At 36.3% G+C, this 26924-nt stretch overlaps 1 protein-coding gene across 2 annotated transcripts in view; it reads right to left on the reverse strand.

Annotated features, from left to right (window-relative positions):
• Positions 1–13683: 13683 nt before the first annotated feature.
• PLPPR4 (phospholipid phosphatase related 4) overlaps positions 13684–26924 on the reverse strand; it is a 36834-nt gene continuing 23593 nt past the window's right edge. The window contains exons 3-7 of one of the 2 annotated variants that reach the window (XM_029228910.1): positions 23782–23911; positions 21407–21602; positions 19714–19771; positions 18784–18957; positions 13879–15400 (exon numbers count right to left, since the gene is read on the reverse strand). In XM_029228910.1, the coding sequence (XP_029084743.1) occupies positions 14075–15400; positions 18784–18957; positions 19714–19771; positions 21407–21602; positions 23782–23911 (1884 nt within the window). In that variant the 3' untranslated portion in view covers positions 13879–14074. Of the gene's footprint in view, positions 15401–18783; positions 18958–19713; positions 19772–21406; positions 21603–23781; positions 23912–26924 lie in introns of both variants that reach the window. The other variant, XM_029228911.1, reaches the window with a different exon arrangement.

Here is a 26924-nt window from a genome sequence, read left to right on the forward strand (position 1 = left end):
GTCCATTATCAAAAGAAGCCATACTTTTTCTGCTATTGATAAGGAACTTTACAATCTAAAGTCCTTTGATGGGATTTTGGTGGATTAAATTCTTTGCTCCACCTCCCTCCAAATCTGCATGTCTTCTCCAGCCTGAATGAGTGGACATTTTTGAGTCGAATACTCACCAAGAAGGAAGAAAAAAGTCAGATTTCGGGGGAGCACCATCATAGACATAGCTGCAATCGCAGAACCTGGATTTAAAAATCTGGCTTGTCACTAGCTAGTTAGTGTACTTGACAGAGTCTTCTAACTTCTTAGAGTTTTTGTTTCTCATTTTTCAAGTTGAAATAATAAAAACTATTAAGTTGTGAGAAGAATTTAATAAATTCATATGGATGATTTTGAGTTTCTCCAACACCAGTGCACTGTAGTTGACACTAGAAATACAGTGGAAAAACATAGTCCTTGTCCTCCTGGTGAATACTGCCCATGCAATGTTTTCCAAATGCTAATGTGAATGTTTATCACCTGAGGTACTTATTAAAATGTAGAATCATTAAGATGTAGACCACATTACAGTTTTCCCTTATGAAACAATCACTGTTTTGTATGAAATTATTTATAGCACTTTCCTGCAGATCCATGGCTGGATTTTATATTTCTTAAAGTCCTGCTTTAAATGCCACTTTCCTTATGTTATGAATTAATGAAAAAAATGATTCCTTTCAGAGAAAATTTCATCAGCAATATTATGTGTTTTAGACATGGACTAAAATTTTAGGACAGGAAAATTTAAGGCATTTGTTTAATATAAACTGACTAAGCAAAGTGAAGAAAAAGACTGGGGGGGAAGGATTACTCAAAGAGACAAGAGAATAAGGGTACCCCTTACAAATATGCCTTACTTCAGTAACCACATTTGGATTGAAAAGTGAGTTGCAAAGACACACTTTAACATCTTAGTAAAGAGATGTGCAACATTTTTTTTTTCTCAATATTTTTCGCCCTTGAATTAGAAGATGAATTGAATGATCAAGGGTAAAAGTAAAGACTGAAAATCCAATCAGGAAGTAAAAGTCTATCTCCTTTTTATCAAATATACAAAATTAATAATTTAGAAATAAACCTTTAAAAATTGTTAAAAAAAGAATTCATAGTTTGAGATGTTCTATTGGAGAAACCTTCCAATTATGTGGAATTATGAATTGTCTCTTTAGTTACTATGATCACCAAAATGTTCATGTCCACTAAAATTGACATGTGGAAACCTAATGTGCAATGTGATGGTATCAGGAGGGTGGTCTTTGGGAAGTGCTTAGGTCATGAGGGTGGAGCCCTCATAAATGGGATCATCACCCTTAAAATGCAGGACTGAGGGCTTCCCTGGTGGTGCAGTGGTTGAGAGTCTGTCTGCCGATGCAGGGGACACAGGTTTGTGCCCCGGTACGAGAAGATGCCGCGGAGCGGCTGGGCCCGTGAGCCTGCGTATCCGGAGCCTGCGTGTCCGCAATGGGAGAGGCCACAACAGTGAGAGGCCCATGTACCGCAAAAAAAATGCAGGACTCAGAAAACTCCTTTTCCCCTCTTCCACCATGTGAGGTTACAGGGAAAAGATAGCCATCTAGGAAGGGGGTTCTCACCAGACATCAAGTTGGCCAGCACTTTTTTTCTTGGACTTTTCAGCCTCCAGAAGTGTAAAAAATAATTTTCTGTTGTTTATAAACCAAATAATAATAATAATAACAATAATTTAGAAGTAGCCAGAAGAGGCCATTTAACAAGACTCTTTACTAAGTTTTGGAAAAACAAGCAGTTTCTTGAAGGCAATGATCCACTCTTATTCACATTTTTTTTTTTCTGTAGAGCCTAGTTTAGAATAGATCCTGGATAGCATTTTAAAATTTTTTGAAACAAGGCTAAAGGCCTTTAAATGACTCAGGTCATAATATTTTCAAAGTCCTGTATAAACCACGTACAGTTCAATTTTGGGGACTTGAACTGGAATTTTTTCATAATAGCATCTATTTTATGATTTTTAGAATTAATAATAATTTTTAAAAATTAATAATACATTTTAAAATTAATAATAAACCAATAATAATAAAATAATAAGGGTTATATTATCTACAGGCAGTCAGTCATGGGGCAAGCTCTGCACCGAAAGAGCCTGGGTTTGAGTCCTAACTTATGACATTGGGCAAGTTCTCAATCTTACAGTTCTTCAGTTTGCTCATCTGTAAAGTGGAAAGAATAACAGTGTCTACTCTATGAGGTTATCCTGAGGACTCAAGTACACTGCTACTGCAGGTGGTAGGCACCTGTTGAGTTGGTGCTGGAGTTCTGCACAGGTGCAAAGAATGTCTGCTATCTGGTTTCTAGTTTGTCACAGCATTGAGCACAGCTTGTGATAGCAACAGCAACACTTGCAGTGCCTCTTAAAGCAGTTGTGCTGGAGCCTGTGTGGCCCCGAGTCCCATTGTTTTGACAGGAGGAGAGGAAAGGAGCCACTTTGGTTCCACATTGAGGTGGCAGCAGTGGCTTCAGGGGCTGGGAAAGCAACTCCTTCCTGGTGCAGAATGGAGTTTGCACTGTGTTCTCCCCTAACTGTTGATTTATACAGTGACTAATATTAGTGTAAATAAACCAACAGTGCTTTATGGCTGGATCTTATATTTCTTAAAGTCCTGCTCTAAATGCCATTTTCTTTGTTATTATAAAAATGTATTTATTTAATATTTGAGCAGTAGATTTATTATGATTTTAATAAATATCAAATAGCTTATTCATTGTAATTTCAATTACTATACTGAGATAGTCTAGTTACATAACACAAATGGCACTCCTATCTCCTGGTGGCAGCCAGCTGAATTACAGGTAGAAATACTCAAGCATTGAACATACCTTGTCAAGCCACAGATATACTTGAACTGTTCACTGAAACCATTTACTTGACTATATCACAACTCATTGGATTTACAACCTCAACTATTTATAATGAGGAAGTTAAAATGTAAAGGGGATAGCAGGGCAGATAAATTAGGAGTTTGGAATTAACATATACACACTACTGTATATAAAATAGATAAACAACAAGGACCTACTGTATAGCACAGGGAACTATATTTAACATATTATATTAACCAATAATGGTAAAGAATCTGAAAAAGAATATATATATATATATATAAATATATATAAACTGCATCACTTTGTTGTACACCTGAAACTAACACAACATTGTAAATTAACTATACTTCAATTTAAAAAATGGGTAAAAAACCCACAAAGTATCTCCAAATAAAAATCTAAGCTCATTCAAAAAGAAGTAAGTTTCTTAACAAACAAACCCTAAATTATTCTCTAATTTATATTCATGTCATTTATTAGTCTGTGGTTTTAAAAGAAATTGTACATGTATCATCCATTTTATTCTCAAAATTCATATTCAACTATCAAGAATAATTACAAGGCATACCAAAAGGCAACAAACACAATTTGAAGAGACAGAGCAAGCATCAAAACCAGGCATGGCAGGAATGTTAGAAATAACAGAATGAACAGAAAGGCCACAGACTGGGAGAAAATATTTGCAAAAGACTCATCTGATAAAGAACCATTATCCAAATTATACAAAAACCACTTAAAACTCAACAATAAGAATACAAACCAACTGATTGGAAAATAGGCCAAAGACCTTAACAGATAGCTCATCAGAGAAGATATACAGGTGGTAAGCAAACATATAAAAATATGCTCCACATCATGTGCCAGCAGTGAAATGCAAATTAAAACAACAAAGAGACACCACCACACACCTATTAGAATGGCCAAAATCTAGAACAGCAGCAATACCAAATGCTGCCTAGGATGTGGAGTAACAGGAATTTTTATACATTGCTGAGGAGGATGCAACATGGTGCAATCACTGTGAAAGACAGTTTGGCAGTTCCTTACAAAACTAAACCCACTCTTACCATGCGATTCAGCAATCACACTCCTCAGTATTTATTCAAAAGATTTAAAAACTAATGTCCACACAAAAACCTGCACATGGGTGCTTATAGCAGTTTGTACACAATTGCCAATACTTGGAAACAACCAGATATCTTTCAGTCGATGAATAGATAAATCAACTGTGGTATCCAGACAATAGAATATCATTCAGTTTTGAGAATAAATGAGCTATCCAGCATGAAGAGACATGGAGGAAATTTAAATGCATATTACTAAGTGAAAGAAGCTGATCTAAAAGGCTACATATGGTATGATTCGAATTATATGATATTCTGGAAAAGGTGAAACTATGGAGACGGTTAAAAGATCAGTGGGTGATCATTTCACAATATATACAAATATCAAATCATTATATTGTACACTTGAAACTAATATAATGTTATATGTCAATTATGTGGCAATGAAAAATACAAAACCAAACCAAATCAAGAAAAGATCCGTGGTTTCCAGGAGTTGGGGAAGGGGGAGAGCAGGATGAATAGGTGGAGTACCCTTCTATAATGGTGGATACATGTCATTATACATTATACATTGTGTAAACCCATAGACTATACATCACCAAGAGTGAACCCTAATGTACACTATGGACTCTGTGTGATAATGATGTGCCAGTGTAAGCTCATCTATCGTAACAACTGTACTGCTCTACTGGGGGGTCATTGATAATAGAGAGGCTATGCATATGTGGGGGAGCAGGGAGTATGTGTAATATCCCTGTACCTTCTGCTCAATATTGCTGTGAAACTAAAACTTCTGTAAAAAAATAGTTTAATTTTTTGAAATCCTGGAATATTTGTTTAAGATAACAGGGCAGTAAAGATGTCTCTGCACAGTCTTTCAACAAAGGGTAGTTTCCCGAAGAAAACTGATTTTAAATTGAGGCTTAATCAGAAAGGGACCGGCCTGGGATGCATGTAAAGGTTTAGGGTTTTTTTGTTTTTGTTTTTTGTTTTTTAGAGGGGGACTAGATATCCAGAAGGACAGAAAGAAACATAATAAACTGAAGATTAGTGAAGACTAAACCGAGGAAAATATTGTCATAAAGATTAATGAACACTTGTTCTTGAATATCAAGAAATAAACAATTCTCTGAGAAGAGATATAAAAACTCAAAGAGTCATAAGAAAACATAAGAGAATGAAAACAGATAGCGGTGCTTAGGAAAGAAAGGAAGGATAACAGAAATATTCACTTTATAAAGAGACACACAGAGAGAGAAAGAGAGAGATTGATTCAATAGTTAACTGGTGAAAGAATCAATTGTCCTATGTGCAACTCATTCTGATTCTCAAAGGGTCCAAATTTAAATTTCTTGGTGGAACTTAGGCAAAGTTCTTGCCACACTGTTCCCAGAACCTCTCTTCCTAGGACCTCGTTCTAACACTTAGGCAGAACTTAAGAAAAGATAGATGGAATGGGCTGAAACTGGCCCCTCTCGGTAGGAAATGAGAGATTTGCTAAAGGAGATTAGAAAAAAGAAAAGGTGTTTCAATAATAAAGAAATTGAGGCAGAGTGAGAAACTGAGGCAATCAATCATGGACCTTTATGAAGAGTTTAACTTCCTAGATATTTTTTCTTTAATTATAGGAAATTGATTTTTAGCACAAATTGTTAATATTTTTTCCTCCATGTTTATACTGATAATTCCCTATGATTATTTGGTTACATCAGTATAGGCTCACATGTATAGTAGTGTGAAGAACAAAAGAATGGAGCAGTAACAAGAATTTTGCCTTTCCTCATTCTTCCTCCCATTAAACCTAAGTGAAAAGAACAGTATTGTATTAAGCCACCATGTCTAATCGTCCTTGGTGGTGACAAGAAGAGAAGTAAGAACGTAACAGCACAGCAGGCTGAGCAGCAACTGGTGGATGGAAAACTCAAGACATGATCTGAGATAACGATCAGCCTTTATTTCCTAAAAATACTAGGACATGACTCTTAAAAAGGATGACAAAAATGACGGTTGGTGTACACATTTATAATCTTAATTCTCACAACAAAGCATTTTTAAATAAATTTATAATTTTAAAAATAATAAATACAGAGTTCTCAGGAAGGGTGGAAGAGTTGCTCAAGGTCACAGAATTGTTGAGTGATTGAGCCAGGACTGTACTCAGTGCTCTCCACTTCTAAAATGTGTTTCCTCTTCACCACTTGTGGCAGTACCATGATGAATGGTAAGGGAAAAGAATGGATTAAGTCATAGTTTAGATATATATATTTTTTTCTTTAGCCATAGTAGTGGGGGAGGATAGTTTGCTCTTATTAAGATGGAGAAATAAATTTGGGAATATAAATCAGAAAATGTATTTTGAGAATGTTAAATCTGAGATAATTATAGATATTTAAGTAGAGATATCAATCAAGTAGGCAGTTGTATATTTGGTTCTAGAGTTCTAGGGAGAGATGAGGACTAGAGATAAAGAAGTCAAAAAATAATGCCCAAGATTAAGAACTAATATACTGCCACACAGTGTTTTAAATGCTTTGCCTATATTTATTCATTTAATCTCCATAACAATGCTAAATTATTATCCTTATTATACAGAAAAGAAAACGGAGGCACACAGTAGGTAGAGCTGGAATTTGAATACTTGTCAGCCTGACCCCAAAGACTCTTTCGCTACTCCATAATTCTGAAAATAATTGTGATATCCCAGTGGCAGATTGGGTGACAATATGAGACCAGTGGACATGCCAGATCTAAAGTATTGATACTCTAGTCCCTGGACTCTAATATCTAATTTTGAATTTGAAAAATACCTTGAATGCTGACTACAAAGAGGGCTTTCTACCTTTTTTCTTTTAATGATAGAGTAAGTATTCTTTATTGGCACTTGCCTCTACGGAGATTACTGTGGAGGTGGGAACGTTTGAACAAACAACTTTTGCAAAATCATATCTATTGTGAGGAGACAGCTTGTTCCAAGAAATCTGGCTCTTAACAACATGTCAACATTTTTAAAAGATGCTTCAAATAAGAAAAAAGAGAAAAATATAGATAAATTTGGCTTCAAAGTCGTGAAGGGATTTCTGAGAACTACGGGACTTCAGGGAACAATTAAATGGACAACCATTTTTTCTCTTCCAAACACCCTCATATATTTTCCTTTGTATAATATATTCTATTTACTTATTTTCATAATTTTTTTACACATAGTAGGTAGAACATACTGTATTCATTCAATTATTCTTATATTTATTGATCACCTATTGTGTTAGGTGCTACTTATAAAGAGCTTACAATTTAGTGTGTAGTAAATATTCAATGCCTTGTTAATTAAGGTGATTAATTGTACAAACTATATAATTGTGAAAACATTGACCATGCAAAACACAGATCTATAAATATTCTCAAAAGGGAGAGATAGCTTAGCCTTTTTGAAAAATGTACCAACTCTGGTGTCATAATGTTTCATTCATTCATTCATTTCAAATGTTTATTGAGTGTCTAACCTATGTGGCAGGTGATGTGCTAAACATTAGGGATTACAAAATGAACAGAAGATAGTTGTTTCCCTCTCTCAGTGCCCTCCTGACCTCTACCAGTAGTGTGACTTTGAGTATATCACTTCTCATGTGTTTTACTTTTCTCATGTGTAAAACATAGATAATTATAGTGATTTTACCTAAAAGGATGAGTGGTATCTCAAATTCCTTCTAGCGCTAAAGTTGTATAAGGGAAGATTGAGATTTAGTCTTGAAGGGCAAAAGAGATTTAAAAAGCAGTGCGAAGACTCTCTGGAAGGAGAGTTAAAAATAAACCACATGCACACAGGCAAACACACACACAAATGAAGAAGTGAATGGAGAAGTAGTGGCCTATAAAGGTCTGTAGGTTGTACTGTGAAGAGTCTTGAAGCTGTATGACAGACTGATCATTCTCATCTGGGAGCCATTCTCATCCTTTTCCATCTAGTTAGAGAAGACACAGACTTTTAGCTGGTAATAAGGCCTTTCAGCTAGAGACTAACTACAACTTCCAGACTTTTTTGCAGCAAGATGATCTAGTTTGCTCCAATTGGGTAGATTATACATGACAGATACAACTTCAGTGTCATCTTCTTAAAGAGAAAGCTGCTTATCCTTGACTCCCTCCTTCCCACCGCCAATCCTGCTGGGAAATCATGACAACTAGAGAAACTTTGGAAGCCATGAGTTACAGAGGGAAAAGCTACTTCTCCAACTACTGGCTGCTCATATCTGTATTATATGGAATGGAATCATACAGGGTGTAACCTTTTGGCTTTTTCATTCAGCATAATTCCCTGGAAATTCATTCAAGTTGTGTGTATCAATAGTTCATTTCTTTTTATTGCTGAGTAGTGGTCCATGGTATAGTTGTATAACAGTTTGTTTAACCATTCACCCAAGGAAGGACATCTAGATTATTTCCAGTTTTTGGCTATTATTAATAAAACTGAGATGAATACATAGGTACCATTTTTCTTATGGACATAAATTTTTATTTCTGTGGGATAAATGCCCAAGAGTGCAATTCCTGGGTAATGTAAGTGTATCTTTAGTTTTTGTTTTTTTTAAGAAATTGCCAAACTATTTTTCAGAGTGGTTATACCATTTTACATTCCCACCAGGAATGTGTAAGTGATGCAGTTTCTCCACATTCTTGTTAACATTTGGTATTATCATTATTTTTTAAATTTTAGTCATTCTTATAAGTATGTAGTAATATCTCATTATGACTTTAATTTGTATTTCTCAAATGGCTAATAATGTTGAACATCTATTTGTGTGCTTATTTACTATCTGCATATCCTTTTTGAAATGTCTGTTCATGCCTTTGCCCATTTTTTTATTTTTACTGTTTTTCTCTTTTAGTCTTTACTGTTTACTGTGTTACTGATTTTTTACTGTTGAGTTTTGAGGATTTTTTTTAATGTATTCTAGACTTGACTTTCAAAAAACAGCACATAAAGAGAAAAGATAAATTGGACCTCATCAAAATTTTAAAACTTTGCTCTTTCAAAGACCCTGTTAAAAGGTTGAACAGATAAACTACAGACTGGAAAAAAACATTTGCAGACACTGTATCCAACCAAGGACTAGCAGCTAGTCTTTGTTCTATATCCTACAGATTTTCTCCTGTGTTTTTCACTAAAAATTTTATATTTCTACATTTTACATTTAGGTCCTTGACTCATTTTGAGTTTATTTTTTTAATACCTCTTTTTATACTTCCAGAAATATCTGTGATTGTTTAATTTAGACACAGAATAGGAAAGATTGGGCTGGGGGTGGAGTGAATTAGTTTTCCTAATACTCAAAGATGACATATCTTCATATCTTTTCTCAGAAGGCTATCACAGGCTAGAAGGTACAAACCACACAATGGGGGGTAGGGGGGAAGCTCCTACTATAGAGAATATCTGGCTTGTTTTCTATAAGGTAGTAGCCAGGTACAAAGTGTACGGAGGTGATTAAGAGAAAGGGAGATTTTATATTAATACAATTTTCATATTTTTTTCTTCAAACTCATTCACCTACTTGTCAATTGTACTATTTTTAAAAGCTAACATTAGAGTTTAGATGGATTTTTCTCATAGGCAATGGCTGAGAATCTTAAGGTAGGGGGAATAAAGGAGATAAAATGGTCACTCAACAAGTTTGTTAAATAGAATTGGTGGCAGAACTATAGTTTTGTTCAGTTTGCCCCTCTTTATCATTGACAATAGTGCACAAACACTAGCAATCAGGGACTTTCATTGACCATTGTATGGTCAGTGAAATGGAAGTCATTTCTGTATCAGAGGACTCATCTAGACATTTTTTTTTTTTTTGCAATTAGGAAGCATGGTCACTGGGAATTTCCTATAATTGGGTCTTACCTATAATATCATATACTATTAGTTAAATCTATACTTCCTTCAACCTGCAGCATTTGACCCTAGAGTGTTTTAGAAGCTTTCTACAGAATAAAGACAGGAGACACATTTAATAAGCAGGGGAAATGAAATATCCAGTCACAACAGACCATTACCCATTTTCCAGGCCACATTTTCCTTTTAGATTAAACCATTTCAATTCCTTTTGGTTTCCTTCAGTTATTTTAACTAAATTACTCTCTGAATCATGCATAAATTTCCGTATTCCATTTGAACTGCAATATGAAATGACCCATAGATATCAAGTAAAGACTTGACCTGTAAAAGGCAGAAAAGATATTGCTCTAATGATAGTTTCTTATGTATATAACCCAGAATCCACTCACCTGATACATCATGAGAAAGGTACTAGGATCAGGGGTACCTGTATATAAATCACCAATTTTGATATATTATGTAGTAAAATGGTTGATGTAGGCTTTTAGCAACCCCATTGGCTTGCTTATATAAACTTTGTGGTCAAAGATGATAATACTTGTTAGTCATTTTAGACCAGCAAGTTATTTCCTATTTTCTTGTCAGTTTTTGCTCTCTGGATAAAATACATAGTAGTAATACATAGAAAGAACATTAGGATATCCTTTAGAAAAGATAATATAGCTGAATGTCCCCTTTCCAGAGAGGAAAAATTCAAAACCCAGAGAGGCTTAATATTATATTTCAGCCGTTATAAGGTACACATCAATTTTTCACATGTTAATGTTTCTAAAACAAGTATGTTTTCTATAATCAGTAGCATCTTACAATGGCTCTTGGCCAGGTGGCTATCATGGTGTAGTTGCATGGTATGCATGAATTTGGTTGCTGTTGGCACTTGCATGAACTTGGTGGCATCACTGGACAACTGTAACTTCATGTTTTAGTGAACCAGCCACTTAAGGATAATTTGATTAAATCATAAGTCCTGGCTGTGGTCTAAAAACTTGTGTGTTAATGCCTTCTAGGGAGATGGACAAAGTATTAGCAGTGTAACTCATATAACAGGTGTTAATGGCTTGGAAAACAATCCTGGAGTTAATAATAAAGCATTCTTTTTAAGAGAAGCTGACTCAGAGGGTAATAATGCACATCAACTACTCTTAGTAAAAAATTGATTGAGAACAATTGACCCTGACTTTTTCATATTTTCTTTTTCAATACTCTATAACATTGATATGTGAAAAATCTATGTCTAAAAAATCTAAAAGAGCTTCTTTATAAGCATAAAATCAAAATTCTAAAAGATAAGGAAACATTATATCATAGTTTGAGAAGCTTTTCCTTCTTAGTACAATGCTCTTTCTTCTAAATAATTATGAATATAATCAGTCTGAGTCATTCTTATTTCTTCAGCTGTTTTCCTATAAGTCAAGTGATTATCCATTCATACTCCATCTGAAGTAAAAGATCAAAATGCTCCAATTTTGATGAAGAAATCTAATCTTTATTTCTATGATGTTAGCACAATATACTCACACAATAGCTCTGATCTGTACTTAACAAAATACATTATAGCACTTTACAAACTTTATCAGTTTGGAAAACATTGCATAACATTTTATTAAACACAATACTTTATATATATCATATATATTTTCATAATTTTATTTACTTTAAAAAGATAATTAACTCTCTTTATTCAGTACTTGATTTTATCAATAAAGCACAGCCTAACAAGGGAAGAAGTGCTCTCATTAGCAAATAAGATAAATAGAACACTAAGAAGAGATAACACCTGTTAGTCTCATTTATTTTAAATTAAGGTACCAGTGGAATGTAAACAATTTTTTTTGTAATTTTTTTATACAAAAGATGTGTTATCAAATATACATGCAGAGGTCTGAGTTCTAGTGACTATCATTATATTTCCTTAACAGTGTGGTACAATTTAAGTCATTAAAAACTGTAGCCTTTGGCACTTGGAGTAGAAAACGAATATATCAATATTTATGTAAAGAAAAAAAACCTTCGATGACTAGAGAAGTACTTTAAAATCTTCTGTTAAGAAATAGGAAAGATTAGGAAACATCATAACTGCACCTGAAATGCTGCAGCTTTTTTTTTCCTTCAGAGCACTAAAACCAGTCCCCCTTCCTCTCTATAAATTGGCAAAAGCCAGTAGGAGTGTCATAATGGTTGTGGTAGTGGTTAAGAAATGGGGAAGGCAACATTGTACTCTCACTCCCCTCTCTGAGATGGAAATTGCCAGAAGGGGTATAGTTGAATCTGTATTTTATTGCCAGAGTTTTCAATTCTGCTGGTTTCAGCTAAATCCCTAATGCTTTAGGAGGTTGGTTACTCTACAAATCTCTGCCCTTTTCTGGTAGAAGTTGATAAGAATGTGGTACTACTCATCTCTAAACAACTACTTCTGTTCTCACTGAAAATTAAACTGAGATCAGATCAACCAGCACTGTTGTTACCTTTTGTCCCCTTGGCAATCATCAAATGCACGTTAGAATTCTTCAGAAATAGTGTAAAAAGGTTTAATACTCTGGGCTTCCCTGGTGGCGCAGTGGTTGAGAGTCCGCCTGCCGATGCAAGGGACACGGGTTCGTGCCCCGGTCCGGGAAGATCCCACATGCCGCAGAGCGGCTGGGCCCGTGAGCCATGGCCGTTGAGCCTGCACGTCCAGAACCTGTGCTCCGCAACGGGAGAGGCCACAACAGTGAGAGGCCCACATACCGCAAAAAAAAAAAAAAAAAGGTTTAATACTAAATTACAGGAACCAAATATTTCTTCATACTTAAAATAAAATTTTAACTTGGAAGACACTTCAAAATGTTTTGTTTTTATCTTCTTATTGATAATATTGGTTTTGTTTCATTTAAGTTGAAGGCTTCATTCAGGATAGGTAGCAAAAACTGTCATTTGTATGTTGAGCACAAAAACTGTGCCTATCTAGATATTTTGAAGAAATACATTCTTAACGTATACTGTGATTTTCTTCTTAACAATTTACATCTTTTTCAGATTCTCCCTGTTGGTATCCAATTAACAAAAATACTTTAGAGAAGACGGTAAAACCCAACTACTGTGGCTCTAATTTACTGGTTATTAGGATATAAAAAAAAGTTAATAATCTGGAACAAACGAAATTTTTGGATTACTTAAGATAGCAACATAAGCCAGTTGGCTGGAAACATCTAAGGTTAGACATGACCAACACTGCTGTCAATGTAACCCACAATGTCGAGTTTTGGTTCATATTCCTTGTTTATAAATTCACAGCAGTATATTTTGCTCAAAGAATGTCAACTGTTATTTTTGCTTTAAAAATAGAACAACATATCTATAACATAAAAAATTTAAATCAATAAAGGAGAAGGCATAAAATGCAAAATATGATCACAATTTCAAAAGACTCTCTAAAACAGTATTTTTTAAATTATTCAAATTTACTCACTAAAAACAGATTTTTCATTAGCAGTAACTATATTTAAATAAAAAGTAAGCAGCAAAAAGCTATGCAGAAAAGTATTCTCTTTCACTGAAAATATCCCTATCAATTTTTGTTGTTGAAGAAAGCATAATTTTGAAGAAATGCACAAAACCTTTTCGTTTTTTTTTTGACTGTGACAGAGCCACTACAGAGAAGCCGCAGGGTGTCCTATTCTAACACAAAGAAGCCAACATCTTCTTAATACAGTAGCATTTCTTTGACAAGGAGTTGCACATCACTATTTCACAGCTAAATAGAATTTGAGAGTTTACATGGTATACGTACTATAATGATCAGCACCACCCGTATTGAGCTCTTGGTGCAGACTCTGCAAAATGAATATATAATACTGCATGGCCTCTGCTATAGGGAAAACATGTGTTCTGGATTCCCACAGCTAATTATAAAGAAAGATCCCTAAAGTTGGCACATTCAGGAAGTACAATAGTATACATTGAAGGAAACCACTTTCTTTTGATACTACCCTCTGCAAACCATTTGAGTTTGAAGGTAGGTCTTAAGAAGAGTCTTCACATTATCACATTAGTTAGGTTCTTGCATTGTGCTTTTCCCTCTCCTTGATGTGAAGTCTACAAGCTTGGGTAGAGTAGTTCTCAAGAGTCACTGAGTTCCGGGCTGATGGTGTATAATCTAGTTTGGTGAGAAGGTTCTCGATTCGCTGGAACAGAGCACTGGTAGAATCTACACGTGGTCTTTTGGGGGTGGCCCAAATGATTGAATGGCCATCCCTCAATCCTTATAAGCCCGTGTTGGGGAGGTTCCTTTGTAGAAGATATTCCTAGTGTTTTCAGGGCTGCTGCTTCTTTCAGGAATTAAGATGATGTTGCCCTTTCTCCGCAGGGTGGAGTCGCGGGAAGAAGAAATGGACAGGGTCTCTGAACCAATTTCGCTGCCCTCTACTGGGGTGACGCGGATGGTGGTGATTCCATGGTGGTGATGCTCGTGGTTATCAATGTTGCTTCTCTTTCGATCTCCAGAGCCATAACTGTCTTTCAGGGACTCACAGCTTTCGGAGTCCCTGTTGAGATCGTTGAGTTCATAAGTTTGGCGAAGGCTGCCCTTTTCAGGGGCTTTCCATTTCCAGGAGCCACTGCCTTCGCCTTCGGTGGACGGGATCTGTATGACGGGCCTGTTGTTCTCCGGGTGAGCCTCAACCCTCACGATCCCACTGGGTTCGTGGTCTGTCAAGGTTTTGTAGCGGATGGAGCCAGTGCAGGAGACCGTACTGCCTTCGGTGTTCTTGGGGCTGCTTTGGAGGACGCCCTGCTGCTTGGACATGGCTATGACTTGCATGATTCGAGGCTGGCTGTTGCTTCTATTACAGGCCACGGTCTTCTCCGCAGCTTTCAGCCACTTGGCCCGAGCGGAGCTGCTTTTGGGGGAGGTGCTTATGTTTTCCTGCGTCTCCTCAGGGATGTGCACTAACTGTGAGGACCCGGGGCGGGACTGAATGGACACTCTTGGTCCCCCAGGCATACTGTTGTTACACCCGGGGACGGTGCCAGGCTGGATCTTGAGGTACTGATTGCCGGGACCATGGTGGTCTCCATTGACCCCCACCCTCGACGGCTCCGAGCTTGACCTCATTTCAATGGATCTGGGTGGTGACTGTCCAGGCTCGGTCTCTATAACCTGCAGGGACAACTTACGACTTTCATTCTTATTCTTCCACTGGGTGAGGAGCTGCTTGGATCTAGCAGAATCCATAGAGGCATGAATGGTGGCGTTTCTTCTCACAGGGTCTTCCACGGATGGGGTGTTGGCTCTAGGCAAGGTATTGCTGAAGGTAACCATGTTTTCCTTCCCCATGGGGCTCCGTGGAGTGATGATTTCTACATCAGCATTTGCTCTTTTGAGGTTTGTCAATGAGCTAGCATCTCTATGGTTTCGGTTGAGGATGCCTTCTGTGTGAGCAATTCCGTCACTACTGCTACCATTTTTAGCAGATAAAACTCGGCTGGGGTCTTGATTGAGGTCTGTCAGAGACCTGAGGGCTTCTCTGTGCTGAAACATACTCTCTTCGCTAGGCAGAAAATTCCCCACAGCATACAGACCCTAATGTTGGAAGAAACAATAAATATCATGCATTAGAAGACATGGTTACTGGGAGTTTGCCTTGGAGGATGTACTGAGGCACATAAATAAGTGTGTGTTCTCTATAAACCATTGACTAATACAAATAACCAAAACCTAAAGGTACAATTACTCAGGAAATAGTTTGTAAGTTATATCATAAATCACTGAACTAACTGTTCAGAACTATGGAGTCCATTACTTTTTTTTTTTTTTTTTTTTTTTGGCGGTACGTGGGCCTCTCACTGTTGTGGCCTCTCCCGTTGCGGAGCACAGGCTTCGGACGCGCAGGCTCAGCGGCCATGGCTCACGTGCCCAGCCGCTCCGCGGCATGTGGAATCTTCCCGGACCGGGGCACGAACCCGTGTCCCCTGCATCGGCACGCGGACTCTCAACCACTGCACCACCAGGGAAGCCCCATTACTTTTTATTATTAGTTGGATTTTCTCTCCTTTCTCCATCCCACTGGGATGTTTTTGACAATCTTGTCCTCTGTTTTGAGAAGAGAAGTCAGACAATGAGAGAAATCAGAGCATTCTTCCCCTTTTCAAAGGAATTCATTTTTCTGGATTTATGAACCACTTGTTGAGTGACACCTCAAATGGCTTAACTGATTTATATTGTCTACCATTTTCAATCATACCTCATGCTGGAAAGCAGAACAGATGTGGAAATACAGAACGAGTCATTCATAAAACATGATATCAGATTTTGTAGTGGGGCCAGAGACACATATTTTTACAACTCACATGGAGCACAGCCCTCTGTTCAACATTTTCCAGAATGTTCTTGGAAGAGAGGGCAGAAACTGTCACTAGATTGGGGCATTCATGTTCTTTCCTGATTTAAACCTGGTCTTAAATTTTGAAAGCAATATTTGATCAACTCAGTACTATTACAGTAAATTTGAACCAAACTTTATTTAATCTTGTCTTCATACTCAGGTCATCAATTTTTTGTTTGTTTCAGATTTGGGGGATAAAAATCTGAAAAAGGCTAAAGTTCAGCTTCAGAAACTTTAGGCTTTTGACACATAGATGCTCTAATCCCTGCTGGATTTTTAGTTTTTGAGATGTTTAGTTTAGAGATAAGAGCCAGCAGCAAATACCTATTTGCAAGCTAATTTCAATAGAAGGTAGCCACTGTCTACTTTTCAAATCAAATGGAAGGAATTTTACGGATTTGACATTTTATAGAGTGCCTAAAAATGAACAACAGCATTGGCTTAGAACTGATAAATTTACAGTTTCAGGGCAGAATGTAAACAGGAATGGAATAAAGTCAAGATTCTGCCTCTCCAAGTACTTTAATTCCTGTTTAAAATCTTCTTCTAAATAATACCTATCTATGCTCACACTGCCAGAGTTTCCAGGATGAACAGTCCCTCCCTAATGTTCCATTAATAATTACTGTATAGCACAGGGAACTCTACTCAGTACTCTGTGATGACCTAAATGGGAAAAAATCTAAAAAAGAGTGGATATATGTATATGTATGACTGATTCACTTTGCTGTACAGCAAGAAACTAACACAACATTGTAAAGCAACTATACTCCAATAAAAATTAGTTTAAAAAATGATTGTATTTAAATTTGTTAAGTCTAGGACCATCCTCCACTAGACTGTACATAACCTCTGCTTATATTGTTCAAAATTCAGTGCCCAGCACTGGGCTTAATAAATATAGCTGTTTAATCCTTCTTATGATATGAGGCAGATAGCTATTATCCTCATTTTACAGGTGAAGAAAACTTGGCCAAATAGCAGGAGAATTGAGATTCAAGCCCAAACCCTTGGGACTCCAGGAAACCATGAAAATCAGACATGTACAAAAGCAATACATGAACTGGAGAGAAACAGTTCTCAGTCATACTCTGTAACACCCGTTGCCAGTGAATACTCCCATGGGCAACACAGGCTTATGCACAATTCCTGACACACTAACTTTCATTTGATGGCTTTCTCCTCCACTGAGGAAAGTATATGAGGCAGTATGAGATTTGAAGTGACAATCCTGACTATGCTAGTATATAAAAATGAAAAAAAAATAAATCAATGCTCACTTCAGTACGTTTACTATTTTTTGTAAGCATTTTCTCGTAATGCCTTTCACAAGTACACCAAGACCACAAGATTTAGAATGGTTCCAATAGACAGTTAATTTTTATTTCTCTGTAGATTCTCTTAGTTTCTTTCATTATTGCCTTTTTTCTTCTGCAGGCGGCTTGCATATTGGTGCTTCCCTGGCTCCTTTTGTTCTTAGGACCTGGCAATTTTATATACCGCCATAACTATAATGGTACTTCCACCGATAATGTCCATGATTCCCAAATCTATTCTCCACCACTCATTGCTACTTTAAGCTCCAGACCCAACTATTCAACTGCCTGTTGATCCTTAAATTGAGTTTGTACACCTCCTTTCCCTCCACCAATTTGCTTCCTCTATCATTTACCAGGTCAGCTAACGAAGTCACCATCTGCCAGTCTTTCAAGCTAGAAACCTGGCCATTATCTCTCATTCCTTCTGTTCCCTCACCCTCCACTTAGACTCGCTCATTCACATGTCCATCTTTTTGCATATGCAGTTTCTTCAGCTTGGATGCCCTCCTTTCTTTACCCTAAGAAACTCTCATTTTTTAAAAACCGTATCAGTTCTATGAAGACTTCCCTAACTTCCTTGGGCAGTTTGCTATCCTCAGAGCTCTTTGTTCATACCTAATACATCATTTAACATGTTGTAATCATTTATACTTTTATTAATCTTTGCACTGAAACTCATAAAAGATGTACCTTATTTATTAGTGTTCCGATGCTCAGTATAGTACCTGGCACGGATCAGATATTGAATAAATGTAAAATGAATGAATGAATGAATGAATGAATGAAATGGACAATCTCAGTTTCCTTATGTTGAGGGTATTCTTGAAGGAAGATCGGCCTTGAAAATAGAGTACTGCTAAAGAATTCAATATTAGTTGGATCATAGTTATATCCAGATGCTACATTTGTGATGTTGGGCAAAGTATATAATTTTCCATTAAACTTTCACTTTCACTAACCTTACTTTCCTTATCTATAAAATTATACTAGTAATAGTAGCCCCTGACTTTTGTTTTTGGTGGGAGGGGTAAGGGTAAAATGCAATAATCTTTCTAAAATCACAGTTTCTGGCCCATGGTAAGAGTTTAGTAAATTATTTTACTGAAAGTGGGATATATGTTTTGGCTTAGAATGGAGATGCAGTCAGAGATTTTCTCATAGATATAAACTATATTGCAAGTAAATCATTACAGTGCAAAACAAATTTTCTGCATGTTTTCCGTTTTAAACTGTGCTTTATTGAATAGTAATAAATTATTTACCAAGTATAGAGCAATTCCTCCTCCTATTAAAAAGCCACAATAGACATCAACTGGGTGGTTCTTATACTGAGTTATCCGTGTTAGCCCACAGATGATTCCACAGATGATAAAGGTGAAGACCAAGAGAGGTTTCAGAAGCTTAGAGGAATCCGTTAGTGTGGAATTGAAGTACATCTTTAAAATGAAAGAACTGGGTTAAGTATGTAAGAAAGGTCATTTTACTATTCAATTATAATCAAATAAAAAGGTAAACTCAAAAGTCTGATACACGTGACATCAATTTTACTGTTCCATTCCCCCTGCTATGGCTATATTCTATCCCTGAAAAAAAGGAAATACATGACAAAATTCATCAAATAAATAACAGATCTCTCATATAATTACACAAAAGTCTGGAAAAAAATTGAAGCCGTAGAATTATCCAGATAACTGGTTAGTCTCCATGTTATTTGTCACATAATTTCAATCCATTTTTTTCACATAATATCTAGTGGACTAGTAATCAGATATGGTGACAATTCATTGTATAGCATTTATCAACACTGACTTAGAACTCACTGTTACATAAAAACTGAAACGAAAGTGTGTGGTGTGTGTGTGTGTGTGTGTGTGTGTGTGTACTTAACACAATTCTTTCAATTTTAGAATTTATAACATTCATGTAGTTTACAGTATCCTCCCGTGAAGTATAATATTACATTAAAGAGGTATGAGGCTAAATAAACATTATGACTGTGTCAAAAAATTATCTTACTCTTTATAGTAGCATCCAGTTTCTATTTCTGATGCCATTGTATTGAAGGACTGCTGTGCTAAAGTTTACTGTTCTGCTATTACACAGCTGTATAATCTAATTAGTCATTGGAGACAACACTCATTTCTCTGATTTTCTCTAGGACGCAGTTTGACAAAAAAGACCCAGTTACTTACCGAAATGTACACAGCTGCAAAGGCAGCAAGGGTCGCATGTTGTGAAGGGAATGATTTTCTGCCAAAGGAAAAGAGTCAAATTATGCCTTCTGTTTCTGAAATACTGCTAACAATCATCTCAAGAACACTGGGTGGTTACAGTGTTCAACTTAAAAGCCTCAAGATAATAAGCAGTAACTTTAATTTCTGTTTAGTTTTCTGGAGAAAGATCTGAGTGATAAAATAAACGCTGCTAATCACCATTACTATTAAAGTAGAGTAGTGATGCACTTTCCAATGTAAAGTGTTAGCTTTGTTAGGGATCACTTCTTTATACCGTTGGAATGATGGTTGAAAGTAGAAATGGAATGGAAAGCATTATAATTGTTTATTGGTATTATAATTATGTCAGCTTAAAGGTTTATAAAACCTAAGATTTTAAAGCTTTTAAACTTTTTCTATGCTCTTAAATATATGGTTTCATTTACATACAAATTTAAAAGACAAAATTATTTTCTCACAGCGGCAGGTCTAGATGTGTTTTTTTACACTCTAGAGAGCATCGAAAAAGTCTAATTTTAACAAAATGTTTCTCTATCTATCCCACTTTAAAATAATCATTATCTCCAAAATCACAGAGTATATTATTTAGTGAAATAAGAAGCAAGGTGGGAGAGGTAGAACAGAGGATAGTGAGAGAGACACTGTAAAGGACAGACAGATGGAGAATAGAGATTTCTTTTAATGGATAAAAAATGGAAAAAATAAAATGCCGTTTTATTAATGTCCTCCTAATTATTTGGTACTCAATAAAAAGGACTACCATTCAACACAGACAAGAAAATGTAAAAGAATTGAGAAAGAATAGAGAGCATAGGTCTTAAATGTAGGTTCAAAATTATTGAATTGAATGGATCGTAAGATCGTGAATGTATATAATTACATAATATAAGTCTCTGATTCTTCAAGTGTACTTAACTTATTTTTGACTCAATCTTTGGGAACTCAGTGAGTGAAAAATACAATTCTTATATCTTTTTTTGTTGCCCTTCATCCTTCTGTAATTTATTTCTTTTGGACTTCTCTTTCCATATAAGTTTTTTTTTTTTTTTACTTTATTGATTGAAAACAATTTAATGTCTTGGTAGTTTCTTGGGTTTTTCAGTTTTTATTTTCTGAAATGCAAGGTCAGAAGCTGTACAGATTTTCTGAGTTTACTCAAAGAAGACATATGCAATCCTAGATGCTATTTCTTTTAAAACACTACCAAAAGGAAAATTCATATGATTTCTTTTTTTTTTAATAAAATATATAATGAAGCTGGAAATATCATAGATATTTTAGCCTTCCACTTAAGTCACTACATGACACATACTGACTCTAAGCCATGACTAACTATAAATATCTAAAATAAACCAATTGTGATAACCTAAAACCATAGGTAGTACAGGGTAAATCACAGAACATGATTGGGGTTTGGTGATATGAAGATGAGTGGCATGAATGTGAGGCTGAAATTTGGAGACAGACAGAAGGATTCAGAATGAACCACTAGTGGGTTTCTATGGTATTATCCCTAAAGAGATCACTGAATTGAAAAGAAAAATAAAACCAAAATCATTATGATTGAAAAATGTATGCCTGCGATGATACCCCAAGCTATTAATGAACAATGAAAACACTGACGGAAATTTTCATAATCTCCGTTTCTAACCTGCCGCTGTTGATAACTGTAAGATCAGATCCTGAGCAAATATCTTCTACAATGTAGGAATTCTCTTTGCAAGACACATTCAGAGAGGTATAGTTTGGCTTGCACACAGTCAGAAAGTATGGTGCCTGGTAGCCTGTGGACAGCTGGATGATATCTGTGATGAGAGCTGTAGAGCAGAGTCCAAACACATGAACACCTATAAGCAAAAGGAAAGAAACTGTTACCAAGCTAGTGCTTAATGCTGATGTGCCATCATCAACCATGCTTATTACACATTAACATGACAATCTTCACATCTGTCGTGATCATTTTCTCTGAGTTCATTTCAGGAAGATAGTAAAGAAAATGCCTAAACTTTCAAACAGATACTGAAATCCAAAATAAGGGCAGTGAGTATTTCCAAAGTAGTCATTTGAGGTATTTTTGTCAGTTGGGTTAAACTGGGCCAATTCTTAATATCATGAACCATAGATCACTTGACAGACACTTGGAAAATGTTAAGGTGACAGCTGTGTGATTTGAGAAGAATTAAATATGGGGAATGAAGCAAAATTCAAAATCGTTGTAAATTGCTCAGCACGTTTGAGCTTCCAGGGCTCTCTCTCCCCAGTAGTCCCTATCTACAGCCACAGTTGCCAAAAATGTTCATTATACCAGGAATTCTAATTAAAACAGAGAAAAGGGCAGGAAACAATAATCATACAAGTACAGAGCTGTAGGGAGGCTTCCTTCATGTTTGGAATTCAGAGATGATATTCTTAAATATCCCGGTTGAAATTCTATCTTTCTTTTATCTCCTGGGCCCAGTATGAAACCATAAACTCACAAACCCTGATGCAGGCTTGGACACTCGAACTCCATTCCTGCTTCAAGTCCCTTGCCTGGCTTTATCCTTGGGAATCTAGCTCTGCTCACATACACATGATCTGAACTCACCTTCTCCCTCTGCATTGTCTAGACACCCTGGAGTCACTCTGACTTGATAGCCTGGATTCTGATCTCTGATTTGCTCATAGAAATCACTGTGACAGGCACCTGGGTAACTCATCAGTGGATTCCTCTAGACCAAGATGGTTGGCCTGTATGTTACCTCTTTTTGCATTTTCCTTCTCTGCTTATTGTCACCTAAAAACCACTCTCCCAATTATTTCTCCACCCACTCACCCGTATTCATGACACTGGACTTTTATTTATACATTCTAATTCCTAGCAGCATGTAAGATCTTGGAGAGGAGTATGGATAAGTGAGGAAACCCACTCATTTTTACCTTTGGAGAAAGAGAATCTCTAGGCCCCCCAGGGGATGAGCGTTGCTGACTCTGGGGCACGCTTCTCTAGGAAAGGATGGCCCATCCTCACCATCATGAGGCTTTTCAGAGAGGTTATGTGCCACTTTGCCACAGCATTTTGTTACAGTAGGAAAACTTTTCCTGAGATCAGCTATATGTCCTGAAGTTTTACTTTGTCTTAGTTCATGACCCTGGTAAGGGGATTATTCTTGCCGTACAGTCCTTGTGTGGCAAAGATGTGCCTTTCATAGTGGGGCAGAGTCTAGGGCATGATTTAGACCAGATGTTTTCCTCTAGCGGGAGAGGTGATTGTATTTAATTATCTACTAGGTATTAAATGAAGCTACCTATTCCTTTCAGCTGAGACGTTAAAGGTAGAAATAACTTTTTACTGATTTACAGGGAATCAATTAAAGCATTTACATTGGGGTGATGTACTTTGGCTTGACTTTTCAACTCAGTTAAAAAAAAAAGGTCTGTGACTCAAACAATATTAAGATAGTCACATGCTAATCAGAAGAGATGAAGGCTTAGATCTGGCTTGATTCTGATGCAGGCCCACTGATTTCCTGTAGGTCTCAAAAAATAGGAGGTAAAGTTAGATGATATAACCAAGGAAAAATAGCCTTGATGCCGTACTCTATGGTGACATTTTCATGGGCGGTAACTTCTCGATGAAAACACTCCAGGACAATTGAAATGGAATCACTGATGTGGCTAAAGTAGTTTCTGAAGGGTTATCCATTCATACTGGCCTGCTGACATTTATTCTCCATTTTAAAAAATGAACACAGATCCAAGGAACTATTTTAAAGTAAATTCATGCTTCTACCAGAGCTAAGACAAAAATATACTGAAATGCATGGCATGTTGGCTCTCAAACAGAGGTTATAACTGTAAATAACACATTTTAGATACAAAACTCAAATTTGGGTGTTTTAATGGGATTTTTTTTAATAATGTAAAATTCATCATGTATTTGACATTATACATCTAAATTATAGATTTAAGGACTTAATATCTGTAATTAAATATAACATTTCTATTTGAAAAACATTTCCTTTCTTTGTGGTTTCCCACACCTACCAACGAATCTGACCGCTCTTCTAAGGAAAGAGTTGAAGTTGCAGCCTCCGGCATTAATATTGGGCTCCAGGCCAATTCCATTCCTTCTTTTGGATAGGCAACAGTAGAGAATTCCTTCCCCTACCATAATCTGCAAAGACAAGAGGGTGTTCAAATTGGATTTAACGGGTACAAATGAAGTATAAGTTATCTCTTAACATGCCATATTTTCAATAAAGTCAAGATGTATTTTTCGTAAGACCTTTAGAGATGTGAGCAGTGTCTCCTGAGTATTTGAGGAAGCAGTGAGAAGTAAGCAATCAGGGCACTGTAAAGAGCACTGCTGGATCTTCTGTGCTCCTACATACTGGTCAAGGGTGTGACAGCATCCTGGCATTTTAATGCGGTTGCAGCACCCAGACTGTGACCCTATGCCCAGCAATACCCAGTGACACCTAACTGATTAATCACATAGTGACTGATTCTGCTCTAACTCTTAGAATCTTGACATTTCATTCTTGAAACCATGAAGACAAGGTGCCTGAGGGGAGAATAAAATACGTACTAGAGTTAGAATCAGGAACATTTTATTAGCATATTGTTTCAAGAAAATAATTTGGGGATTGAGCAGAAGGACCAACCCATGAAAAGCAAACATGAGGGAAGAAAGGTGCTTCCTAAAGCAGAGCTGTCCAGTAAACTTTTCTGTGATGATGGACATATTTTCTGCATTGTCCGATATGGTAAACCACTACTGAGCACTTGAAACAGCACTACTGACTACTGAGCACTTGAAATTTAGCTACTGCAATTGAGGAGCTGAATTTTTAATTTCATTTCATTGTACTTAGTTAATTATTTAAAATGTAAATCAATTAGATTTAAAATGAAATAACCACATGTGGCTAGTAACTATCTTATTGGAGAATGTAGATTATAAGAGAATCTAGGTAAGCAGGAACTTCTGGGTGAAAACCCTCCAGGGCAATTGAAATGGAATTGATGTGGCTAATTTCTGAAGAGTTATCCACTCATACTGAGTAATATGTCTTAGGTATGAAATATTTAGAAAATGTGTTTACAGTGAACAGAGGACCATACTTAAGATAAGGAACAGGGCACTTGCTGTAGGATTCTAGGACATAGGACATCAGTGAAGAAACTCAATATATTTAGGCATCATTTCCTTCAGGAACTTTTCCCTGAAATTCTTTACTATACCCTAAATTGAATTATGTCCCCTTCCGTGGGGCTCTCTTAGTATCTTGTCCTTCCCTCTAGCATAGCTTGATTAGTGCACTTTGATTATTCATTTGATTATTTCTCACTTGCCTATGACCCTCTGAGGGAAGACCATTTATTTCTTTTTTACCTTTTATCCTCACTATCTAGCAAAGTGCCTGGCATTGTGGGATTTGCTTTTGTTACCTTCGCTGTGGGATTCTCATTGGCTAATTACCTTGGGCATTTGGGCTGGTAGCTATTCTGTATAAGAAAAGCAAGATTTGAGATTATGAGTTTTATTTATGCAAAAAATCTTAAATATTTGGGGTTACTGTGCCAAAGAGATTACTGTGAAATTAGAGTTGATATGGGTAAAAATGTGGAACTGAGAAAAGTAGGGAATGGCAGTCCCTTAGGTATGTGATCATGTCATTTTAAAGATTATCACCATGATTATTAGCTGAAACACATTTTCCAAGGGAAACTTCCCAGTTCTCAATACCAACTTAACACTTATTTTATAAAGTACTTAAAATTATCTTTTTTTAAACTAATGACTGTAAGTCTATGACCTTATGCTTCAAATGTTCAATCTGCTATATTTAGTACCATAGGCAATATGGTATGTGTACAATTATAAAGAACCTTTATTTGTATAAAAATAATTTTCCTAATGAAACTACCAGTCACCATACATGTGTGAAAATCTTGTGGCATACATGATAAACTCCTTTATGAACAATCAAATAGAAATAATCAAGAGGAATTTTTTTCAAATCATTGAATACTAAATTAATTATTTATACGTCTTGAAAAATATCATACTACATTATCACTTTGTTAGACATAGAAACACAACAGGTTATTCTGCACAGAAAGACATGACATGACCCACCATGCATGTAGAATATTATCATGATTATCTCAAATTCATCATTTCAAAAAAATTAACCACTCATTTCTGAAATATGTTCTGAAATGCATTGAGATTGATTTCATCTTCACTTCTTCAATAATAATTCTGTGAATAATTTTGTTTCTTTCTTTGTAATCATACATGTAAATAGTGATTCACATCTTATCCACGAATGCTAAATTATAGAAGAATTTATTTGTTTAGTGCCATTACAGAAACGTTTCTTAAACAACACCACAGTTATTATCTCAAGGGATCTTGAGACTTCAGGAGTTTTAATTTAGTCGTTTAATATGCTCAAAACTCATATGTCAGGAGAGCGCTTTCATACTCTTTGGCTTGATTATGGATAGAGGTTTCTTGTCAGTATTTTGACTTCACCCAACTTTGCCTCTCTCTATGGAGCACATTAATTTTCTCCTCACACTACTATTCATTTAACCTTGACCTACATGTCATTGTATGAATTTTCAAAATGATTTAATTTGCAGTTATTTTTTTTTAATCTTTTGTCTGTGCCACGTGGCATGTGGGATCCTAGTTCCCCGACCAGGGATTGAACGAGCACCCCTTGCATTGGAAGCGCGGAGTCCCAACCACTGGACCGCCAGGGAAGTCCCTTAATTTGCTTTAAAGATAGAATTATCTTCAGGGAAAGGAGAGCTGCTTCCTGATGTATTCCCAAATGCTCCTGCTTGTTTCCCAGTTCTGAATGGCACACTGTTGTGATGCAATTTAGTTTCAGGGATTAGGTGTTGACAAGAAAATTATTTGTTGATCTTGTCATTTGTAAATATAAAACAGTCTATGACAAGCATCTTCTCACAATATTCTGTTTATGCTGTATACAAGCCTGAAAAGAAACAATACCATTTTTTTTTTGCACGTCAAATATCATGGACAGATTTTTGGAAGAGATTCTGAAGTGACTCAGCTTCAGGGGAGATGTAGAGAGGAAATATATTGCTTATTATTACATGGATACTGCCCTTGGAATAGCCACCTAAAGGAGATAGTATAGTCT

Source organism: Monodon monoceros, unplaced genomic scaffold (genome assembly GCF_005190385.1).
Source record: "Monodon monoceros isolate NGI ecotype Baffin Bay Population unplaced genomic scaffold, NGI_Narwhal_1 Super_Scaffold_18, whole genome shotgun sequence".
In the NCBI taxonomy this organism is placed as follows: Eukaryota; Metazoa; Chordata; class Mammalia; order Artiodactyla; family Monodontidae; genus Monodon; species Monodon monoceros.